Source organism: Lactuca virosa, chromosome 4 (assembly GCF_052849685.1).
Source record: "Lactuca virosa cultivar CGN04683 chromosome 4, Lactuca_virosa_CGN04683_v6, whole genome shotgun sequence".
Taxonomy (NCBI): Eukaryota; Viridiplantae; Streptophyta; class Magnoliopsida; order Asterales; family Asteraceae; genus Lactuca; species Lactuca virosa.
The window spans coordinates 49,937,995-49,955,383 of NC_136429.1; the positions used below are offsets into that span (position 1 = coordinate 49,937,995).

General features: G+C 34.1%; 2 protein-coding genes across 2 annotated transcripts; both read left to right on the forward strand.

Moving 5' to 3' along the window:
* The first annotated feature begins 10,173 nt into the window (after nucleotides 1-10,173).
* Nucleotides 10,174-12,006, forward strand: LOC145104018 (uncharacterized). The gene is made up of 6 exons (XM_079041305.1): nucleotides 10,174-10,300; nucleotides 10,727-11,008; nucleotides 11,090-11,224; nucleotides 11,312-11,368; nucleotides 11,456-11,590; nucleotides 11,713-12,006. Exons 2-6 carry the CDS (start codon nucleotides 10,730-10,732, stop codon nucleotides 11,776-11,778), a joined length of 672 nt encoding a protein of 223 aa, XP_078897431.1. The 5' UTR covers nucleotides 10,174-10,300; nucleotides 10,727-10,729; the 3' UTR covers nucleotides 11,779-12,006.
* Nucleotides 12,007-13,673: 1,667 nt separating this feature from the next.
* Nucleotides 13,674-16,935, forward strand: LOC145104019 (RING/U-box superfamily protein). Its single transcript, XM_079041306.1, has 12 exons — nucleotides 13,674-14,369; nucleotides 14,544-14,660; nucleotides 14,742-14,931; nucleotides 15,016-15,170; nucleotides 15,273-15,447; nucleotides 15,556-15,617; nucleotides 15,719-15,800; nucleotides 15,900-15,957; nucleotides 16,058-16,158; nucleotides 16,253-16,336; nucleotides 16,426-16,496; nucleotides 16,580-16,935. Exons 1-12 carry the CDS (start codon nucleotides 13,858-13,860, stop codon nucleotides 16,671-16,673), a joined length of 1,701 nt encoding a protein of 566 aa, XP_078897432.1. The 5' UTR covers nucleotides 13,674-13,857; the 3' UTR covers nucleotides 16,674-16,935.
* Nucleotides 16,936-17,389: the final 454 nt, after the last annotated feature.

Consider the following 17,389-nt stretch of genomic DNA (forward strand, 5'->3'; position numbering starts at 1 on the left):
CTACAGTCTCCCCGGACCGCTCCTAGGGTGTGTTGGCCTTCAGCACAGAGCAGGACCGCCTCAACCCAAGCAACAAGCAAATAATCATGTGCGCAATACTAACATATACTGGCATATACTGCTATCTAACATATCTATCTTACTGATCACCAAACATAGCAATCACTCGTAACTATAGCATTGACCTAGCAGGTCACTAACATAATAATCCCTACGGATCATGAGAGCATAACATACTGTCTATCCTGATTCCGATCTAACAGATCATATCCACATATAGCATACCATCACGATAACAACTAAAAAGGGCCGGCCTTGGTGCCTTAGACCCTTATCGATATAGTGAGGATAACTCACCTCGCAGATGTCGACTCGGTAGATAAAACCCAACTCTCGAATCACTTGACACATGCTCCACCACCTAATACCATAGCACAATATACTCATAAGTCCTTAACCTTATAAGGTACACCATAACCCACTAGTCAACCCCTGGTCAAAGTCAAAGTCCTCAGTCAAAGTCAAAGTCCTCAGTCAAGGTCAACAGTCCATGTTGACCTTACTCGTCGAGTACCCTCGACTACTCGTCGAGTTCCTTGAAGCACTATCCCACTTGCCGAGTCATCGAGGTGACTCGTCGAGTTTCTACGATTCTCGACCAAACTCTAAGGCCACCCGTCGAGTTTCCTTCTTGCACACGACGGACACACACACACATTCATAACTTGAGGAAAACTCATCCGACTCGTCGAGTCTACGACGATCTTCATCGGACTCGCCGAGTTGTTCATCCAACTCATCGAGTTCAATGCCTATCTTCATATGACTCGCCGAGTCAACTATGCGACTCGCCGAGTCTCTTCAGTCCTTTAACCATGCAGACACTTTCTAAGCCATGCCAAGGCCCCAAATTGCAGATCTAACCTCCTTAGGCATGCTTATCACGTAAAGTTGCAAACTTTATGTGCATGCAAGGCTTTATGACCCTAAAATGGCACAACTAAGCTTGCAATGAAGTCACATCCTTGAGAGAAGGCTCATACTAGAAAAGGCTGATGGCTTTATGAATCCAGAAGCCAAGGGGAGTCCAGATCTGAAGTTACAACTCCAGATCTTGGCTTAAACACAAGAATCCTTTTCTAAACTTATGCACAAAAGGGTTTAGAAGAGAATGAGCCAAAGGAAAAACGATTTAATACCTTCAAGAGAGCCCTTTCTGATGCAGAACTAGAAAGCCACCAACTCTTGCTTCAACTAGCTTACTTCCCAAGAGATTCCCTCACCAAAGATCTTCCTCCAAGCTTAAACTTCCAAAGAATACACACACACACTCAAGATAGGGTTCTTCTGGACTCTCAATGGACTGCAAAGAGGCCAAAGGAGGCGTATGATTCATTAAATAGGGTGCAAGACCCCGGGAATTAGGGTTTCATCTGCCAGCTCCTACTCGTCGAGTCCCTTAATGGACTCGGCGAGTAGGTCACTAAACACGCGCATCAAGCCCGCTGCTACTCGACGAGTAGGGCAACCAACTCGTCGAGTAGGACTTAAAACCAAATAATCTTTTATTTAAACCCATACCTGGAATCGGGGCGTTACAGTATATTTTCTTACTGCAAGATGCCATCACTCCATCCTTGCTCGTAACCCTTCTCTTATTATATTCAGGTGATAAGGATGCGACTTGAAGTACTTCATTGACTTGGATTTTAGGTTGGTTTGGTTGAGTGGGCACCACATCAGTAGTTGTAGTCATCACATGTGTTTCCTTTGATTGGTCATCAGGAGCTTCATCATTGTGTTGCACATCCTCATGTGGTTCATCTAACTGTACAAGGGTAACCTTGGTAACAGGTTTAGGATTCAAGAAATAGGTGAGTAGTCTTGTTTCACCATGTTCTGTGTATACCTTCATCACTTTGTGTTCACTGACATATTGGGAAAAGTTTGCAACATCTTCATCATTTCCTAAAGGGCGAAGACCAAAGTGGAAGTCTCCACCAGGCACAAGAAAATGGTAGTATATAACAGGAGGAACCCCATATCTGAAACCTTTCATGATTGCATCGAGATCATGAACTGAAAACTCATCTATGTCTACCATGTCAACATAGTTTACAGTTCCGTCAATGTAACGAACATCAGGGTACTTAGTGAACTCACCTCCATGGTACAACTTAATGGTAAACAATGTTGGGTGTCCATCTTCAAAACAAGTAAAAAAACACTTCAGGTGGAGTTACGTCAAAAAAATTCAAGAAATCAAAAGATGAAAAACGGCAAATTACGTACCATAAACAACCTTGGGGTTGAAGTGTGTGTTTAACAACCTTACGTGCCACATTGGTATGTTTATCCACTGATAATCTCACCAAATCGCAACTTAACTAACACAACAGATTTTGTGTCTAGGGCGTTTATTGATCTTGGTTAAAGAACGACGATCTACTTTATTAAGGAGGAGACGAACTGCTTTTATTTAGCTTTAGCGGGAACGGTTACAGGGATAAATTGACTAAAATACCCTTAAGTGAGAGGGGCATGGAATTTATCTATGTCGAGTTTCCTTCTTGCACACGACGGACACACACACACATTCATAACTTGGGGAAAACTCATCCGACTCGTCGAGTCTACGACGATCTTCATCGGACTCGCCGAGTTGTTCATCCAACTCGTCGAGTTCAATGCCTATCTTCATATGACTCGCCGAGTCAACTATGCGACTCGCCGAGTCTCTTCAGTCCTTTAACCATGCAGACACTTTCTAAGCCATGCCAAGGCCCCAAATTGCAGATCTAACCTCCTTAGGCATGCTTATCACGTAAAGTTGCAAACTTTATGTGCATGCAAGGTTTTATGACCCTAAAATGGCACAACTAAGCTTGCAATGAAGTCACATCCTTGAGAGAAGGCTCATACTAGAAAAGGCTGATGGCTTTATGAATCCAGAAGCCAAGGGGAGTCCAGATCTGAAGTTACAACTCCAGATCTTGGCTTAAACACAAGAATCCTTTTCTAAACTTATGTACAAAAGGGTTTAGAAGAGAATGAGCCAAAGGAAAAACGATTTAATACCTTCAAGAGAGCCCTTTCTGATGCAGAACTAGAAAGCCACCAACTCTTGCTTCAACTAGCTTACTTCCCAAGAGATTCCCTCACCAAAGATCTTCCTCCAAGCTTAAACTTCCAAAGAATACACACACACACTCAAGATAGGGTTCTTCTGGACTCTCAATGGACTGCAAAGAGGCCAAAAGAGGCGTATGATTCATTAAATAGGGTGCAAGACCCCGGGAATTAGGGTTTCATCTGCCAGCTCCTACTCGTCGAGTCCCTTAATGGACTCGGCGAGTAGGTCACTAAACACGCGCATCAAGCCCGCTGCTACTCGACGAGTAGGGCAACCAACTCGTCGAGTAGGACTTAAAACCAAATAATCTTTTATTTAAACCCATACCTGGAATCGGGGTGTTACAGTATATTTTCTTACTGCAAGATGCCATCACTCCATCCTTGCTCGTAACCTTTCTCTTATTATATTCAGGTGATAAGGATGCGACTTGAAGTACTTCATTGACTTGGATTTTAGGTTGGTTTGGTTGAGTGGGCACCACATCAGTAGTTGTAGTCATCACATGTGTTTCCTTTGATTGGTCATCAGGAGCTTCATCATTGTGTTGCATATCCTCATGTGGTTCATCTAACTGTACAAGGGTAACCTTGGTAACAGGTTTAGGATTCAAGAAATAGGTGAGTAGTCTTGTTTCACCATGTTCTGTGTATACCTTCATCACTTTGTGCTCACTGACATATTAGGAAAAGTTTGCAACATCTTCATCATTTCCTAAAGGGCGAAGACCAAAGTGGAAGTCTCCACCAGGCACAAGAAAATGGTAGTATATAACAGGAGGAACCCCATATCTGAAACCTTTCATGATTGCATCGAGCTCATGAACTGAAAACTCATCTATGTCTACCATGTCAACATAGTTTACAGTTCCGTCAATGTAACGAACATCAGGGTACTTAGTGAACTCACCTCCATGGTACAACTTAATGGTAAACAATGTTGGGTGTCCATCTTCAAAACAAGTAAAAAAACACTTCAGGTGGAGTTACGTCAAAAAAATTCAAGAAATCAAAAGATGAAAAACGGCAAATTACGTACCATAAACAACCTTGGGGTTGAAGTGTGTGTTTAACAACCTTACGTGCCACATTGGTATGTTTATCCACTGATAATCTCACCAAATCGCAACTTAACTAACACAACAGATTTTGTGTCTAGGGCGTTTATTGATCTTGGTTAAAGAACGACGATCTACTTTATTAAGGAGGAGACGAACTGCTTTTATTTAGCTTTAGCGGGAACGGTTACAGGGATAAATTGACTAAAATACCCTTAAGTGAGAGGGGCATGGGTAAAGTAACGGGAGCTTGGTAACGACTGTTAAGTCATTGGACTAAACTTGCAACAAAATGAAACTATTGGACCATCCTTGCAAGCCAAACCCATTTTAGACCAAACGTGCTAGTTTTGACATACCACACGGACCAAATTTGCAATTTTGTCTTGCTTTTTTAGCTATAGATAGTAAGTTTGACATCATGATCGAGAAGCTATGTTTTCTTCTAATTATTACTTTGGTCAACACTTTTCATTAATGTACTTTGGCCTAAAATTGTGTAATATGTTTTTCTTTCTAGAAGATTTATAATAATAATAATAATAATAATAATAATAAATTACGCGAATGGTCCTTCAAATCGGACAAGTTTTTTTTTGAAACATGAAATGCAATATATATATATATATATATATATATATATATATATATATATATATATATATATATATAGGGTTGAGATCGGTTGAAAACTCATAGTTTCCCGAGAACCTAAGAACTAAAAGTGGAGCGTTGGATCAAAATCAAATCATTAAGAGCATGATCGTCATCATACCAATCCCACTTAATTTTTTGTATTATTGGAAATATTAATAAAAAGCTCTCAAATTAACATTACAAAACAAAATTTTGGATTTTTTTATAAAAAAAAATAATTTTCGTTTTTTTTTAAACTACAGACTTTTTTAACTTTTTTGGAAAGCATAAATTCTTAAAAAATTTGATTTTTTTTTAACTGCAATTTTTTCAATAAAAAACTGCAATTTTTTTGAAAAAAAAAATTGTATTTAAAAAAACTGCAAATTTTTTAATAAAACAGTAATTTAAAAAAAAAAAACTGTAATTTTTTCAAAAAAGCTGCATTTTTTTTCTAAAATACTGCAATTTTTTTTCAAAAAAAGTGCAACTTTTTTAATAAAGCTGCATTTTTTTTAAAAAAATATAAATTTTTAAAAATCAGTAAATTTATATAAAAAACTAGAATATTTAAAAAAAACTCTAATTTTTTTAACAAAAAAAATCAACATTTTAGGTGCATATATTTCGTAAGTAAATCATAAAAAATCTCATTTTTATTAATCAATCTATAAATATAATAGTACAAGTATTTTATTCGATACAAAATAAAATATAAAAAATAAAAAAAATGCTATGAAGATTCACAATGTTATCATTTCGTCATATCAAGATTTTCATATTTTCTTCAATTTATCACTTTTCACCTCTTCAATATTTTCCACAAATTCTTCAAAATCTACAAGAAAATTAAAAAAATTTGATTAATGCAAGAACACTCACAAAATTTGCATGCATATATCATATAAGATTTACATGTGATTCATATGTGAATTACATGTGAATCACATGTAATTCATATGTGAATCACTTGTGAATTACATGTGATTTATACGTAAATTACATATGTATCACACCTAACTCATATGTGATTCACTTGTGATTTACATGTGAATTACATGTGATTTACATGTGAATCACATGTGATTTACATGTGAATCACATGTAATTCATATGTGAATCACTTGTGACATGTGATTCACTTGTGATTTACATGTGAATCACATGTAATTCATATGCGATTTACTTGTGATATATTGCTAAAATGAAACAAATTAAAATAAACAATATGGTTAGAAAAAATAAATAATTAATATGATTTACATGTGAATTACATGTGATTCACATGTAAATCACAAGTAATTTATGAAGCTTAATATAGAAGCAATTAAAATAAACTATATGGTTAGAAAAAATAAATAATTAACATGATTTACATGTGAATTACATGTAATTCACATGTAAATCACAAATGATTCACATGTGTCACAAGTGATTCACAAGTGATTCACATGTAAATCTATTTATTCATCATCATTTTTCTATATAAACTTTTTGATATTATGTGAGAATTACCTGAAATCTAAGAAATCTGCAATTGTAGAAAGCTCTTACAACTATAGCTTGATAGGAACCTGAATAGAAAATTTTGAATGATATTTGTGACACATCACACATACATTCTTCACAATCTGATTTGTATCTAATCTGTAAAAAAAATATATCAAGAACATAAAGTTTTTTACAGAAATTATCATTGGAAAAATGAGTATTTGTTTCATAATCATATACCGGATTAAGATTATGACAACGCCAAATCCATTCACAATCAAGAGGAACAACTAAAGGCCCTTCAGTGATTTAAGACTCTGAATGTTTAGCAAGCAATGGAAGCCAACATGCATTGTACCTAAAATTAGTTTTTTTTCATTAAATTATAAGTTTTTGTTACTAAAAAAGTAATAATCAGTTGAGTTACCTATAGATTGCCCATTGCAATGTCTGGCCTTGATAAAGCAAACGGTTTCTGACTACAACTGCAAGAAATTGCAGTTGAAGCTTATCAGTAGTCAAAAAATCTTCACTGATAAAGATACTCTGTGTTGCATTCCATTCAGACGCATGTTCTGTGTCCATTTTGATACACACCTAGAAATCAAGATGAATACAAGTAAGAAATCTATTGGTTTTTGTCAATATAAGATGAGTGTTGCTACCAATGTGCAAAACTCTAAAAGAGCCCCACCAAATCCAAAAATAGGCCTGTAACTACAATTAAGATAAGAACAGATCAAAATTATCTTACAAACCACTTCTTCTTTACTTATGACATAAAGCACGACTTAACAGAAAAAGTAAATAAGGATTTCCAAGTTAACTTCTAATAGTTAACAAATATTTCCCTAATTTGGCATTGTAGCATCATCTTTAGTGATTAGTTGGTCAGCAAAATCTTGCCAATCATTTGATTTGGAAATATCCTTAGGTGGCAGGTCACAAGAACCATAGTCAATGAGATGAAATTACCAATACAGAAGCACAATTAACAAAGGTAAAGGGTGAAAACATTCTTAGAAGCATTTCAACAAACATGTTGTGTGCTAAAAACAAACAAAAGATATTTTCCAACTCTGAACGGTTGAAAATCCATCAAGGTGAAGGAAACTAATACAATATTCAAGATTAGAGAAAGAAAATAGGAAACAAGCAATGGTAGAATAAATGAAGAACACTTATCATTTTCTCCTTCTGTTATCTAATCAGTAGTTACTAGTTGCACAGAATAGAGTTCTTAAGAGGAAGAACAATCTGATATTCTATCGATCATCAAAAAATTCCCTAATTCTTCTATTTCTCCTTTTACAAAGGTGTTGGTTTCATCTAGTAGACTTCCAATACGCAGAAAGTAAATGCAGTAGGTCAGATCGAAGCGAACATGATTGAATTAAAAAATCAGAAATCGATATAGATATAAAGGCGTTTGCCAAATCAGATAGATATGTAGGAGAAACATATCTGGTGATGAAGGCGCAACGACAGAGGAAGAAGAGAGATCTCGATCGTAATAGAGTAGTCCGATGATGATAGAGAAACAAGGGAGAACGGATGTGCAATAATGGCGGACAAACCGATTCAAAATCAAAGCATCTTCAGTGGAGTTTTTTTCTATGAAGAACGTGAGAGCAAGGAGTGTGGCGGTCGACAGAGGTAGAGGTGGCCGGTGAAGGGAGGAGGGAGGCGATCGACGCGGATGATGGAGGAGGTTGGAGGCTATTCGACGAAGGTGAGTCGTCGGAGGATGGATCGTAGGTTTGAGCGAGAGAGGAAAACGGGTAGAAGAGAGAGATGGAAATTTATTTTATCAGATATTAGATTTAAGAAATCATTTAATTATACTTTTATTCCTATAATACCCCTGACTGAATTAATTAAGATACCCCTCCTTCTTTTTTTGTCTATTTATTTACAAAAATGCCACCTTGTATCTCGATCCTTCTTTTTTTTGATCCAACGTTCCACCTTTAGTTCTCGGGTTCTCGGGAAACTTTGAGTTCTCAAATGATCATTCCTCTCTCTCTCTCTCTCTCTCTCTCTCTCTCTATATATATATATATATATATATATATATATATATATATATATATGGGAAAGGTTATATAAAAAATAGGGCAACAACTATTTAACCAATGAAAACATGACTTACACAAATGGTTCGTATGGTTTGGTATAATTTGCGTAGATGATCCCTAACTTCTATTTTAAAAAATATGGTTGTTTGAATTTTAATTGTTGTTTTAAACCCACGATCAAGGAAATTACAGTTACATTTGAAGATTAAAAACTAACATCAAGAATTTGTAATTTCCAACTTCAGTTCGGATGAAAGTTACATAAATGTTAATTTAAAGAATTAATGGAAGTTAACATACACTTCCGTTTTAAACCCATGAATTTCGATTGACATATTTAAGAATAAATACAAATCTCAAGAAATTGTAATTTATGACTTCCGTTTTAATTCAAACTGCTTAATTAATAATATCAAGCATTAATGGAAGTTATATTATCCTTCATCTTAGAAACCGTAGTAAATTATACGATTGTTAATTCAAAAAATTAGGCGGTTATTTGAATATGTAGCGATTTTATTCATCAACAAAAAAAACACATGGTTAATAGAATAAAAATTCAAAGAGGATATTAAAGGATAAATTCTAAGATAGTTTATATTAACGGCAGTTACGATATCGAATATAGTATTCATATATTTCTATTCTTCTAAGAAAATATTAGAGGCTCCATAAACAAGAAAGAAGATTGTGTCGTATTTTTGTATTCTTAATGCACAAATTGATCCATTAATTGAACAGATGACAGTTAATCATGTCCAACTAAGACTGGATTTTGCAAATCTTAGAATACCCATGATCCAAAACCGTTTGACGGTTACAAATTATCCATAATTTAAAATATATAATTTTGGAATCAAAAACACAAATTACCCTAATCTAGAAGGACCATTCGTAAAATTCACCCATTAAAAAATAAAGTAACACGTCTCAATTATTCATTGGTTCCTAACTTGATGCCCTAGTTTTTATTTTCGATAGAACCTAATCATATATATATATATATATATATATATATATATATATATATATATATATATATATATATATGTTTAGGTTCTATGGAAAACAAAAAAACCCTAAAAAACCCATAAAAATCATAAAATGCATAAAAAAAAATACTTAGAGATTACAAAAAAAAATTTGAATTTTTTTATCAAAAAATCGCAGCTTTTAACATATATTCGCTGAAAAAAAATTTGAAATTTTTTTTTTTTTACAAAAAAAAAAAAGATTGATTTTTTTTTTCAGCGAAATTGTCAAAAAAACTGTGATTTTTTGATAAAAAAAATTCAAAAAAAAGTTTTGTAATGTCTAGGTATTTTTTTATGCATTTTTATGATTTTTAGGGTTTTTTTGTTTTTCAAAGAACCCTTCCCTATATATATATATATATATATATATATATATATATATATATATATATATATATATATATATATATATAGTTAATTTAATATGTTTTCTTATATTTATTGTGTGCTAGAATGCATCAATAAAAATTTAGTAAAATTAAATAAAGATATATATTAAATGATTTCCATAATTATATGTATATTAAATAATATCTATCATTATTTTGAGAGTTTTGTAGTCAAACAAAAGTCAATAATCCTCTTTTTTTACCCTATCATATGCACAACTCAGACGTTAAAATTTGCGATTGCGTGACGCAAATTCTAGTTAGTGGTATTAACGGTCGTGATCACTTAGACGTCTTTAGTCTTCACCACATATAATCACATATATATCGAATATCGATCGTTCTTCTTTCATTTCGCCTCCAAAGCTGAGGTCCTCAGTTCTTCCCCCTGTCCATGACCACCAACGCCTACAATTTCATTCACCTCCTGATTCCGAATTCAATTTCGTATTCAAGTTACTGACATCCAATCATCGTTTCAGGTCTTTACTCATCTAAATAATCCTATCAGTAGGTTTGAATTTATGTTCGTCGTTTCTGTGTATGAAAGTTATGTTTCAGTTTTGATACTGAACGTGTTATTGATTCAAATGCTTCTCGTGTGTTTGAAATGTTACAATAGGTGAATCGAGCCGCTTAACTAAGAAATCAATCCCCTTGATCTGAAATAGAGTTGCATTTACTGATTACTTTTCAATTTTTGACTGCTTAATAGTTACAAATGCTGGAAATTCGCATTAGGCATTAGGCATTAGGCAATTGCTTATGTGAAGTATGCAGTATATTCGGTATAGATTTTGCATTTGATAACTATTAGGTTTGACATGATAACTCCACAAACTACAAGTGGTGTTCAAAATCTTGAACATTTATCTCACCTTTAAAATCATCCATGAAATTTTTTGCAGAATATGGTAGGCGTTCAAGCCAGTCTTCCTTGTACCTGGACTTTAGGAGGTCAAGATCATGTTATGAAAGTAGGATGCCGTATCTTTCCAATTCCATGCTTCAGTGATTCAGGTCTAGGTTCTTCTGGAAGTAGATCACTCTTTTTCCAGAAACAGTGCATTGTACATGGTTCTTGTATAGGTAAACGTTGGCATCCTATTGTTTGTTCTAGTAAAATGGACGATGATGCAGATACAAATGATTCTGATGATGATATAAATGAGGACAAATCTTCTGAATCAGTAAGTTGACATTTAAAGTTTTATACCCTCTCCACTTTTCAACTGTTAATGAAGATGAGAATATGAAGTTTTAATTTACAGGTTAACAATGAAATTCTGAGAGAAAATCTAGAAAGAATTATCGGTGTAGATGATTCTGCTTTTTCTGGGATTGATCTTGCAACACTTATTAGGAAAAAATACGGACGATCATATGATGTTCAGCTTATAAAGAAGGTATAAGCTTTATTTATCCCCTTGTGAGTAGACTATTTCTTGATTTTGACATTTCAATTCAAACATGTTTAACTTAATATGATGCAGGAATTCATGGGTAAAAATCTCCTTGCATTGAATGTCATGTGGAAGTACATGGAACAGGTAAATAGGATATGTTATTTCTTTACAACTATTAATGCATTTTAAAAAAAAAACAAAAAAATGATAAAAATCCAATTGGCATGACAGAGATCTTTTCCTCTGACTGAAGAAGAGTACTTGTTGAGGCTTGATGACGTGGCGAATACATTGAAATGTTGGGGAGCTGTTTCTCATATTCGAAACAGTTTGGAAAAATTAAAAGAGCGACCTCGGATTGGAAAGGTATGTTCATATACAGCTTAAGAGATTAAGTCATGTCTCATTAAGTCGTTTATTCTGTATTAAGTTAAAAAGAAACACTCATTTATTATCCATTAAGGCAATGTACTTTGGTCTTTCTGTAGGCAGTCAGCATCTTTATAGACATGGATGAGAGTGGAGGGCGCACAAATGAATGGATTTACAAGTAGGTAAGAATGTGAATACGATCAAATCTTGTGGTGTAATGACAGGGGCATGAAAGTAATTAAGGAATGTTGGTTGTTTATTTACTTACCTCTAAATCTGTCAAGATTTGAAAATGAAGGTAAGAAGCAATAGAAATGTTGCCTTGTAATGTGATTAAGTCATATTCTTTGTAATTAACTAGAAATATGTCGGTTCATACAATATTTTTGGGTAAATTATTTTTACCAATATAGGCAATGTATTTTAATTATTTACCAACAATAGCAACCAAGTTATGTTTTTTTTTTTCAATATAGGCAAATATATAATATGTTTAACCGCTGAGGGGTTATTTTTTATATACTTGTTAAATATGCAAACATGACATTTGACTTGTTATTTTTAATACATTTGTAGATGACAATCATGAGACATTGCTTATGAAGTGACACTTAAACATTTATTTTTATATTTCTTACATAAATCATATGTTCCAAATTTTGATGTACTGTTTAAATTTTAACAAACTTCTCATCCATTTCCAAAATCAAACCTCAAAGTAAATCTCAAAACCCTAAACTCAAATATTATTTGCATAATAGTGAGGGCTGGTTTGATTTAGGACACGCAACACGCATAGGTTGATAGACATAGTCGCATAACTTAAATATAATATATTATACGGTGAATCTTTCAAAAGGGAAGTCTTGAGTTCAAGCTCATTTTAGGGTGACCAAGAAGGGGTTATGCATAATCACTTGCAAATGCAATGCAAGATGTCTCCGTGTCTTCAACAAATGGTGAATCATCTCCGGGGAGCTTGTTTTAAAGTGGTAATACCCTTTGAAAAAGAAAAAATAAAAATAAAATTTTTTATAAGGGTTGGCAGGTTGACCTGTGAACCCAAATACTAACGCGAACACGACCTGCTTATTTGACGGGTTAGAAATCTCAACCCAAACCTGTTTATTTTCGTGTCGTCTCGCGGGTGTCTCGAGAATTGTCACTCCTACAAAAATACCCGAACACAATGGGAAAAACAAAACGCAAAACTTTTGGGCTCAATTTTTGGTCGGGCAAAATGATTTTGAGATCGGGTATGGGCTATTTCTAAAGATTTTCATAAATTTGGGATGGTGTTGCATGTTTGTTTTTAGAATTAATGGAAAAGGCATTTATTTATTTTTTGAATGAGAATGTATTAGAAAATCTAGCAAGATGCTAGAAAAGATTACAAAGTACAAGTATTAAAGAGGGAAATACACCAACTAAACCAACTAACACAATGGAGAACGGATTTATGCTTGATCAATATCATATGTCGTCTTTAAAGGAGAACATCTCTTCTTGTTGAACACCATGGAGTTTCGGGCTTTCCAAATATCCAAGTCACGGAATGGAACAAATTTTGGGCTTATTTCTCTTCTTTCCTTGAGCCGAAGTATTCAAAACTTTGAACAGCTCCACCTTACTTGGCAACACGGAAAGCATTTCACTCCAAGAACAAAACCGGTTTCAAATCTAAACTAAGAAGTTGTACCATAAAAAACATGATCCACGTCTTCTTCCTTGACATTACAAAAAGGCCAAAATGTTGAAGTTAAAGCAATGCCCCTAGTAACGAGAAAGGCATTAGCTGAAATGCTAGATTTGTAGCTTATACACATTATAACAATCTTTTAGAGCTAATGTAGCAAAATGACCATCTATTCACTATATTCTTTATCTCATAGCATCTTAATCTTAAATAAACATCAAAGAACACCCAATTGGTTGTTGTATTCATAAAAAGGCCGTTAAAATTGTTAAAATATGTCATAAGAAACAAAACATCTATAATTTTTTATAAAACAAAATTGAAATTAGGTCATTACTCATGTTTAAAAAAAATGCTTAAGATATTGTCCAGAGAAATATTATAATAAAAAGTAAAAACCCTTCGATCGGCGTGGCAAGTGGGTGTTTCGACATACCAAAACGGTGGCGACACAGCTCTCGTCCGGCGGAACTCGGCAGTGAAGCGGGAAACCTCTAAAGACTAAAACCCCTTTCTTCAGAACGCAAATGGTGGTATTTGAAGCACGAGAAGAACCCGACCCGACATGATTAATGGTCGAGATCAACATCATCAGCAGCAGGCAACTACTGTTGAAACGCTCCCTATAAGCTCTCCTCCTCCTTCTTTTAGATCATCACATACAACCACCACCGCTACGAACAACAACATGCAGCAGCAACAGCTCCCGTCGCCGATCTCTCTTGCTTCCGATCGCCAACTGCCAGGACATCTTGTTACGCCAATTTCCGCTGCTCACCCTACCGGAGAACCCGCCGTGATCATGCCCACATCTTCGCCTTTGTCGAGAATAAGGCTCTCGGACCTGATCCCTTACGACGGGGCGCCTACCGACTCTTATTTGAGAGCGATTGAGGCGTTATCCGGTTCGCTTACGAGGCACAACGCGGCGGTGATTGAATTAGGAACTGATGATGGAGCATTGATGAGATGTGGATTGGAATCGGCGAGGTTGTATTTCAGGACTAGGGCTCAAACTGGTGGTAATTGGAACAGCAGTAATGGTACTACTGGTGTCTATAAGTATAGGGCAGGAAGGTACGTCTCTTCTCGATTTTTCAATGGTGAAATTCTCTGATTATCTTCTTAGATCCTGCTAATGAGGTTTATGTTACATCAAAAACTGTCCTGCTAATGCACATTATTACTTCCTGCTGCTGCATCTTGTTGTTGTAATGATGGAATCACAGACATTTAAATGTCATGTGGCAGGGCTGTAGAAGACATGGATTCATCTCCACCATGCATGTCAGATGTTTTCAGATGCATGGGAAAGGTTGCTCGTGCTGCTTTATCTGCAATAGCTAGACACCTTCGTTTAAGAAGCGAGTAAGAACCATAATCATGGATTCAAGCATTCATTTATTGCACTTGAAGTTACACTTAATATTCATCTACTCACTAATTCAGTGCTTTCAACCATTTACTTGATGACAATCCTTTACCTGCTAATGAGGCATCATCATCCATACTTGTTGCATCATACTTGCCCACATTGCAAAAGGGAAAAAGTGCTATTGGTGGAGGGAACATAACAACAAATCATGAAAGTGAAAAGGGATTGTTAACATTAGTTAGTTCAGATTCACCTGGTCTGCAGGTATATTTTTGAATTCAATTTTCATCTTCATCCTTTGTCCTGTGAATCATTTCATTAGTTGTTTTATGGATTTGAATTTGATAGGTTCGTGATCCCAATGGTAGATGGTATGTTGCAGACATTGTTTCAAATTCTGGTGATCTTTTATTATTGACAGGGAAGGCACTCAGCCATGCAACAGCTGGCCTTAGGCCTGCTGCTTCATATAGGGCTGCAACAGACCACATTTCTGCTGGAAGGTATGTAGAATTCATCTTAAACCATATTACTACATCATTATAATTTATAATTTATAATTTATGAAATAAAATGTATTTTTTTTTTATATATATAAAAAATAGGTCATCATTGGCATTTAGGCTGATGCCACAAGGGAATGCCATATTAGACTGTTCTCCAATTAGGTCAGCTGGGCATGTCATCCCTCAAAGCTATGTCCCAATCTCTGTAAGCCAGTTTATGGATGATCTTTCTGCTGATGAAGACCTACCTTCTAATGGAACTGATAATGTTTTTGTAAGCCAATCTTTTTTTTTTTTTTTTTTACAAAATATCAAATTCTCTGATAATAATTAATACCCATTTGCCAATTTTATATTTTTTTGTATAAATCTGGATGCACAGGCGGCTTGGAAGTTTTCGAATAAGGAACAGTCATTGAGAAGTGTTCTATCAGATTCATTGTCGTAAGCTGTTTCATTATTACAAAACTGTTGTGTTTTATAAAATATAACGGATTGGATTGGAATATTGGATTTTAATTTAATTTGGTGTTTTATTGATTTAGTGGTGCATTTCTTGAAGATGCTATGCTTGTTCATTGTGGGCATTCATTTGGTGGCATGATGCTTAAGAGGGTGATAGAAACTGTAGGTGAAAATTGTATTATAAAGTATAAATAACCACTTTGGTATAGCTTTTTTATAAAAAAAAAAATAATAAGTTTTATCTTTTTGTTTACATCACAGGGAAGATGTAGTCTCTGTGATGCTGAAATTGGCACTGCACCTCTAATTCCTAATCATGGTAACTTCCTTTTTTTGGTTTTCTTTCTTACTATAATCTATAATCATAACTCCTTTTATTTTAATTTAATTTGATTTTTATTTATTTATGTTATGAAAAGCTTTAAGAGCTGCAGCTGGAGCTGTTAAACGTGAGGATGATCGAAGGCTCTTTCACAATGCTGCAATGCGAAAACAAAGAAGAGAAGTCAGTGACAGATGGGTATATATTATATAATCAAAACACTATAATTATAAATATATATTTTTTTACTAAAAATACATTATTTGAGTTAAAATGGCATGAATGATTTCAGGTAAATGGGGATGGTAATTCTGAAAATGGGTCCCATAGATGTGTACAGTATCCATTTTCAGTAAATGAGAAGGTTGTTATTAAGGTGGGATATTTATTTAATTTTATTATTCTTTTGAAATTATTTCTTTGACAAAGTAATATATTGAATTAAAAGAAAATCTTGTTGTGCAGGGAAACAGGAGAACACCAGATAAATTTGTTGGGAAAGAAGCTATCATAACTTCACAATCTCTTAATGGGTGGTTAGTATATTGTAGAATTTGCTGTTTAATTATAAAAAAAAAAATATGTTTCTTTTTGTATAATAATTAAAACTTGTACACAGGTACCTTGTAAATATTATTGAAAGTGGAGAGAAGGTTAGGCTACAATATCGTTCTTTTAGGAAGATCCCAACTTCTCCATCTACAGCTAGTTAATTTTTTTAATGTCAAAGTTAATGTAAATTGTTATGTTTTTCAGCAGAAAAATGACAATTAAAGATGTTAATCTAAGATTTAAGTTTAAAGTGTATTAGGTTTGCCATTCATGTATAAGAATATGATGTATTGGGTATTGGGATGCTTCTCAATTCTCATACATGATACATGTTACAAGTTATATTGTTATGGTTGGATCCTACACATACAGACACGACTTAATGGATGGATTAATGTGTTAATACAACAACCGTTTTATCTATTTTTCTTTATTCCTTTTTCTACCTCACTTCCATTACCTTAAAATTGATGAATATTGTGGAAATTATTTGTTGGAATGAATGTAAGGGTAAGATAATTATTTAATCTTGTTTTGACGGTTTATACAATCTAGAAAAGAAAACATATAACAATATTTATTTGGTCATTTTATCATTGGCTCACTTTTATCCATAAAGTACTTAATGATGATAAAAAGAAAGAAATAACCCTCAAGTTTCCATAAAATTAAATGGGACATGATAATAAAACAAGGTAATGACATAGACGATAGATTATGTGGTCACGCTTTATATAACTTTTATAGTTGTACCTTTACTTTATAAAGATATCATATAATAAAGTTACTATATATTTATAATTCATAAAAAAGAAATTGACATGATAAACCTCAACAAAATATCAATAAAAATATATAACAAATATATATGTATTGT

Excerpts from the sequence above, each read along its gene's own strand:
- LOC145104018 (XM_079041305.1), top strand. The coding sequence starts at position 10,730 with ATGGTAGGCGTTCAAGCCAGTCTTCCTTGTACCTGGACTTTAGGAGGT. Across the intron at positions 11,009-11,089 it reads AGGACAAATCTTCTGAATCA|GTTAACAATGAAATTCTGAG; the intron begins GTAAGTTGACAT and ends TTTAATTTACAG. Across the intron at positions 11,369-11,455 it reads TGTGGAAGTACATGGAACAG|AGATCTTTTCCTCTGACTGA; the intron begins GTAAATAGGATA and ends TTGGCATGACAG.
- LOC145104019 (XM_079041306.1), top strand. The coding sequence starts at position 13,858 with ATGATTAATGGTCGAGATCAACATCATCAGCAGCAGGCAACTACTGTT. Across the intron at positions 15,801-15,899 it reads TTAAGAGGGTGATAGAAACT|GGAAGATGTAGTCTCTGTGA; the intron begins GTAGGTGAAAAT and ends TTTACATCACAG. Across the intron at positions 15,958-16,057 it reads ACCTCTAATTCCTAATCATG|CTTTAAGAGCTGCAGCTGGA; the intron begins GTAACTTCCTTT and ends TGTTATGAAAAG.